At 45.2% G+C, this 6504-nt stretch overlaps 2 protein-coding genes across 2 annotated transcripts; one reads left to right on the forward strand and one right to left on the reverse strand.

The window, feature by feature from the left end:
• Positions 1–396: 396 nt before the first annotated feature.
• LOC150046702 (olfactory receptor 4F3/4F16/4F29-like) lies at positions 397–1353 on the forward strand. Its single transcript, XM_090357799.1, has one exon. The coding sequence runs from the start codon at positions 397–399 to the stop codon at positions 1351–1353; it is 957 nt and encodes a 318-aa protein (XP_090213925.1).
• A 3335-nt stretch (positions 1354–4688) lies between these two features.
• Positions 4689–5636, reverse strand: LOC150046703 (olfactory receptor 4F15-like). Its single transcript, XM_090357800.1, is given in 1 exon segment — positions 4689–5636. A coding segment is annotated over 1 exon segment (948 nt).
• Between the last annotated feature and the right edge of the window lie 868 nt (positions 5637–6504).

The raw sequence follows: 6504 nt of genomic DNA on the forward strand, positions 1-6504 counted from the left end.
GTTCGGGGCCAGCTTCTGTGAGCACCGCGGGGAAGCAGCAGTGTGATATGGCATGGTATTCCTTAGATTCCATACCTGTTTTTTTGTTTGCCAGTCCTGGGCTTGAACTCAGGTCCTGAGCACCGTCCTTGAGCTTTCTCAAGGTGCGAGCTCTACCACTTGAGCCACAGCACCATTTCCAGTCTTTTCTGTGTATGTGGTAACCAAGGAATTGAACCCAGGGCTTCATGCATGCTAGGCAAGCACTCTGCTGCCAGGCCAAACTCTCAGCCCTAGATTTGACACTTCTGTCATTGCTTTGTAGCCAGGACATCCCTTTCAGTTTAAAAATTAGGACTTCTTTCTTGTGCCCTTCAGGAGATTCGCTTCAGGGTCGGCCTGGCTCACCTGAAGTCCATGGACAGAGGAAATCACTCCGTGGTCTCTGAATTTGTGTTGCTGGGACTCTCGAGTTCCTGGGAAACTCAGATTCTCCTCTTTCTCTTTTCCATCACATTCTATGTAGCCAGCATTCTGGGAAACCTTCTCGTTGTGCTCACCATCATCTCCGACGGCCGCTTGCACTCCCCCATGTACTTCTTCCTGGCCAACCTCTCCTTCATGGATTCGGGTGTGTCCAGCATCACATCTCCGAAGCTGATGCACGACCTCTGCAGAGCACACAGAGCCATCTCCTTGCCCGGGTGCGTCACCCAGATGTTCTTCATCCACATGGTGGGGGGGGCGGAGATGGTGCTGCTGGTTGCCATGGCCTACGACCGGTACCTTGCCATCTGCAAGCCCCTCCACTACCCCACCATCATGAGCCTGAGAGCGTGCGTTTCTCTCCTGGCTCTGGCCTGGACCATGGGACTCCTCCACTCTGTGGCCCAGTTGGCCTTTGTGGTGAACTTACCCTTCTGTGGAGCCAACAAAATGGATAGCTTTTATTGTGATCTTCCACAGTTCATCAGACTTGCGTGCACAGACACGTACGGCCTGGAGCTTCTGGTGGCTGCCAACAGCGGCTTCATCTCCGTGTGCACCTTCTTCATCTTGATCGTGTCCTACGTCTTCATCCTGGTCACGGTTCGCAAGCACTGTTCGGGCGGTTCGTGCAAGGCCCTCTCCACTCTCTCAGCTCACATCACCGTGGTGGTGTTTTTCTTTGGTCCCTGCGTTATTGTCTATGTGTGGCCATTCCCCACCCTCCCCACAGACAAATTTTTAGCTATTTTCGATGTTTTCATCACCCCTGTTTTGAATCCTGTCATCTACACATTTAGAAATAAGGAGATGAAGGTGGCAATGACGAGACTTCTTGATAAGGCTTTGGGACGTTTGAGAAAATGTTATTTCATGTGTGGCATCTAAGAACTTTTCATTCATCTTCTCTGCTCTTGGAAAATAACATTTAAATTAAATGATTACGTACACTTTGGAACAACCCTCTGGTTCTGATTTTGTTGGACTCTAAGATGATTCTCAGGGACTCTTTTTGGTCTTATCAGCTCTCCACAGGGAACCGTGTGCTCGAGGGTTCTGAAGTGAGTTCAGAGCTCTGCATTCCGCCCAGAGAACGAGGGTTTATTGCTGAAGGCTTTGGAGAACAGTTCCCAGCACGCTGACACTCTCTGTTAATAGTGGTCATTGGCCAGTCTCTTCTTTGGCACTGGCTCTTAAGGACATAGTATTTACATATGGACTTACTTTGGTTGTTATCCATGCATCTAGAAGGAAAATGAACATATTTGCTTCAATAGAATGCAAAGTTTGTTATTCAAATTCAAATGTGGCTGGTACTTGCTAGTATCTAAGTTTTTGGATTTAGTTTAGAATTAGAGACTCTAATTTGTGGTAAATTACTTGAAAATTAAAGAAAGTTCATTGCTATTAGACCTTAAAACATTTTGAGATCAAAAGATATAAATCCTATACCACTCATATGTATATGGCAATTATTATCTATCCGAATTATATCCCAAACGATAGTAATAATTTTTATACAACAAAGAAAACTATGTTAATCTTTTTGTTGTTGTTGGTTGTGGGGCTTGAACTCTGATCCTGGGTGTTGTTCCTGAGCTCTTCAACTCAAGGCTAGTGCTCTACCACTTGAGCCACAGCACCACTTCTGGTTTTCTGGTGGTTAATTGGAGATAAGAGTCTCATGGACTTTAGGGCCAAGATAGCTTTGAGATCCTCAGAGCTCAACCTCCTGAATAGCTAGGAGTATCCCAGCTTCCGTTAATCTTAAATGTTGGTAAGTTGGTTCCATATTTTGGAAAAATTAAGCCCTTATTAAAAATGATTAAAAATACAAGTTGTCTTACTTTAGTGAACTCTGTTTACAAGTAGATAAAAGGCAATGCATAGCTGGGCACTGGTGGCTCACATCTATAATCCTAGCAAATCACAATGCTCAAGCCTGAGGATCACAGTTCAGAATAGACAATGCAGGAAAGAGTGAGACTTTTATTTCCAGTTAACTCCCAGAATAGCCAGAAATGGAGCTGGGGTTCAAGTGGTAGAGCTCCAGTCTAGAGCAGCAAAGCTCGGGGCATCTCCCAGGCCCTGAGTTCAAGGCCGGGGACTGGCACACATACTCACAAAAGACAAGCAATAGATAGAAACCACAGGACAAATGAATACATGCATATGTGTAAGTGACTAGCTATAATCATGTAAAGAGAAACGTGGGTCATCCGTGAACCTACTTGTGAGTGCTAAGGCGGGAGGATTACAGTTTGGGGCCAACATTCTGTCAGAAAATACATGAAATCTTTCATGTGGTAAAGTACATAATATTCTATTAAAATTACTGTACATAGGAGGTTATCACGTTGTCCTCCTGTGTTATCAACTCTAGGAAAGGACTCTTGTACACACATTCATTACGTGTTACCAAGTGTCTATGAGCAGGGCTTGCATGCACATTGCATGCACACACATGCGTACACATCACTCATGAGTTCCGGAAAATCATGTGCAATTTCATGATGTCATTTATACAATGCTGAAGGGTGAAACGAGCAGTCCTGACAAATCTTTATCAGATGTGCTATATAACGCACCAATCAGCTTCAGCTAACTGATTATACCCTAAATGATTTCAAATTTGCATTCCTATTTTAGAGATCTTGGTAGGAGGTGTAAAATCATTTCATTCTAGGGAAGGAATGTCTGTTGTGTTCTCACGTTTCTAACACCAGCCCTGACTCTTTTTTGAACTACTGACGACAAATATGAAGGAGGAATTATTCTGTATTCATATTCTGCACATGTGTGTTCTGCATCCCTGCATCCTTTTCACCCCAATATCTCTCCTTTCCCTTCCCTCTGACCCCCCGCCCACATCTTCACCATCACCATCACCACCACCACCGTCATCATCACCACCATCACCACCACTGTCATCACCACAAATGAACATGTGGTGTTTGGTTCTTTTGAGTCTGGCTAATCCAGCTCAACCCAGTGATCTCAGATCCTTCCCTTTTCCTGCAAATTTTCACTTGTAGAAGCGTAGTCCCCTGCAGTGTGTGTGTGTGTGTGTGTGTGTGTGTGTGTGTGTGTGTGAGCCTGTCGGTCCATTTCCATAGTTTTATCCATGAAGCAGGTGTTGGACACCTCCGCTGACTCCAAAGGTAGTTTTAATTCAAAGGAAAAAAAATGGGACAAATGACTATTCTTCCAGAAGTAAAAAAGCACTGACATAACACCATATAAAACTTCAAACAGATTAAACATTGGTACTTTAGTGGAAAAGGAGAGCATTCATCAAGTGTAAGAGCTCAAGGGGACGTTAATAGATTTTTCAATTAAAGTGCCTATGAATACCAGTATAGATAAGGTATTATTTAATAAGAGGTTTACTTTTACAAAATTAAGTCAATAGTTTGTAACTGAGCATTGGTGAGCCTGATAAGGAGATGTGTGGTAGTGGAAGAAACTAGGAAAAGATCTAGACATGGTTAAGAAGTGCTGTGTGCTACATCGACTTTCTAGAAGGAAGGAATACAAAGGAGGAGTTTTAGTAAAAATCAGGCCCCCAAGTGTGTAAAATATGAGCATTAATTAGAAAGCCAAAGGTCACTGTCGTAGTAACTAGGGCCATGCTTTCTGGTGTCTGGCTTTCCCTGGTGGTGACTAACTGTCCTCTTGGTAAATCCCATTCTTCCTTCTGTGTTTTATTTTATCGTTTATGACTTGAGCAGATCAGAGCAAAAGGTGCTATTGGTATTTCACTCTAACTTCAAGTTCCAATATTCTTCATGTAGGAATAAGTGTTCTTCAGACTGGGTGAAGTCTGCAACCTGATAAGGAGATGAAACACGTAGATACCATGGCAACAGAAAACAGTTTAGGAACAAATGAATTAAAGATTGTAAATATGTTAAGGATCATGTGACTGTATAGTTTCCCTCCCAATGGAAGAATCTGTTCAATATAGAAAAAGATAAGAAAGCAGTATTTGATATGATATCCACTAAACACAGGCTTGAAATACGACGAATAGCAAAGAATATAGGATTTGATATTTTAGCATGTTCAGAGTGTCAAATCATAATGCCACGTTCATGTTAGTGCTGAAACAAGATGTTATCACTTAGTACGTAGTGGATTTCTGACACATAATAGGGTGTGAGGCTTGAGTCTTTCCCTGCGTTTGAGTCATGTTTACAACCACCACGAGGGAGAACCTGTACTTACACATTTTTCATAGCCAAACCATCCATGAAAGAGCGCATAAGGTGACCGCACAGTCTCTTCACTGCCACTTTCATGTCTTTGTTCCTGAATGTGTAAATGACAGGGTTCAAAACAGGAGTAATAAATGCATCAAAAATAGCAAGATATTTATCCAGGTGTGACGTCGGGGAGGGCCACGTGTAGAAAAACATCAACGGCCCAAAGAACAAGATGACAACGGCCATGTGAGCTGACAGGGTATGCAGGGCCTTAGACAGAGCCCGGGAGGCGCGTGTCCAGACCGTGAAGAGAATAAAGACGTAGGAGACGACCAGCAAGACGAAGGAGCCCACAGACAGGATCCCGCTGTTGACGGAGACCAGGAGCTCAAGGCCTCGCGTGTCTGTGCAGGCAAGCCTGAGGAGTCGAGGGAGGTCACAGTAAAAACTGTCGAGTTCGTTCGGGCCACAGAAAGGCAACCCCACCACAAATGCTAATTGCACTCAGGAGTGGAGAAGGCCAACGGCCCAGGAAGCGAGTAGAAAGCCCAGGCACCGTCTCGGGCTCATGACGGCCAGGTAGCGCAGGGGCCGGCAGATGGCCACGTACCGGTCGAAGGCCATGGCCAGGAGCAGCACCATCTCCGCGCCCCCCACTGCGTGGATGAAGAAGATCTGGGCGATGCAGCCCCCAAACGAGATGGCTTTGTGCTTCTGGAAAATGCCAGACATCATCTTAGGAGCTGTAACTGAGCAAAAGACGATATCAATGACCGAGAGGTTAACCAGAAGAAAGTACATGGGGGTGTGCAGACACGTGTCTGAGGTGACAGTGGCCACGATGACGAGGTTGCCGCTGATGCTGGCGCAGTAGAGCAGCAGGGAGAAGACGAGAAGAGGGAGCTGCACCTCCCACACCCTGGTGAACCCCAGGAGCACGAACTCCGATACTGCAGAGCCATTCATCCCCCCAGGGCTTCCTAAGGAAAGGAAGAAAACAGGAAAATAAACCCCAACAACCCCAACAAGAATTCATGTGCAAGACAGGGACCCCTAACCGTGAGATAGTTACCATGTGAACACCACGGATGCTGTGCTTGTGCGTGGAGGGTTCCACGTGTGGCATGGTGGCTGGTAAAACTATGGCTTCTCAATCAGTTCCATATCCGGGCGTGTTTCTGATCTGGTTTTGGCCTGAACTCAGTGGCTAGACGCTGTTCCTGGGCTTTTCCACTCAGGGCTAGTCCTCTACGTCTTGAACCACAGTGCCACGTCTGGATGTTTAATGAGTGGTTTATGGGAGATAGGAGCCTCCCGGTCTTTCCTGCCCAGGCAGGCTGTGAATCCTCATCCTCAGATCTCTGCCTCCTGAGTAGCTAGGATCGCAGGTGTGAGCCACCAGCACTTGGCTCGCATCTGCTTTTTCTTTGGCATTATGTAAATAAATACTTTTCCTTCTGCCCCGATGTTCTACCTGGATGACAGAAGAGTTCATGTTTAAACTCTTGACTGATTTCTTATGAATGGACATGAATGTGGTGAGCCTTACGAATCACATAACAAGTGCTTGGGCACAGCTTTCCTGGCCTGTTTTGTTATTTTTATATTGCCTAATTAGGTTTTGAAAATTTCAATTCTTTCATTCTGTTCTCCAATACACAAACCCAGTTCTCAAGGGTTTCAGTTAAGGTTCTTGCCTTGGTGAGAGCCCCAAACAAAGACCTATTTCACAGACTTAAAACTACAGATGGACGTGAGAGTAATGGAAATAATATGTTTTGTGACAAAAGCCCAGGAGCGTCTCTGTTTGCATGTGGGGAAGGGTGATGGTTGA

This window comes from Megascapheus bottae, chromosome 25 (genome assembly GCF_031878675.1).
Source record: "Megascapheus bottae isolate mThoBot1 chromosome 25, mThoBot2.hap1, whole genome shotgun sequence".
Classification (NCBI taxonomy): Eukaryota; Metazoa; Chordata; class Mammalia; order Rodentia; family Geomyidae; genus Megascapheus; species Megascapheus bottae.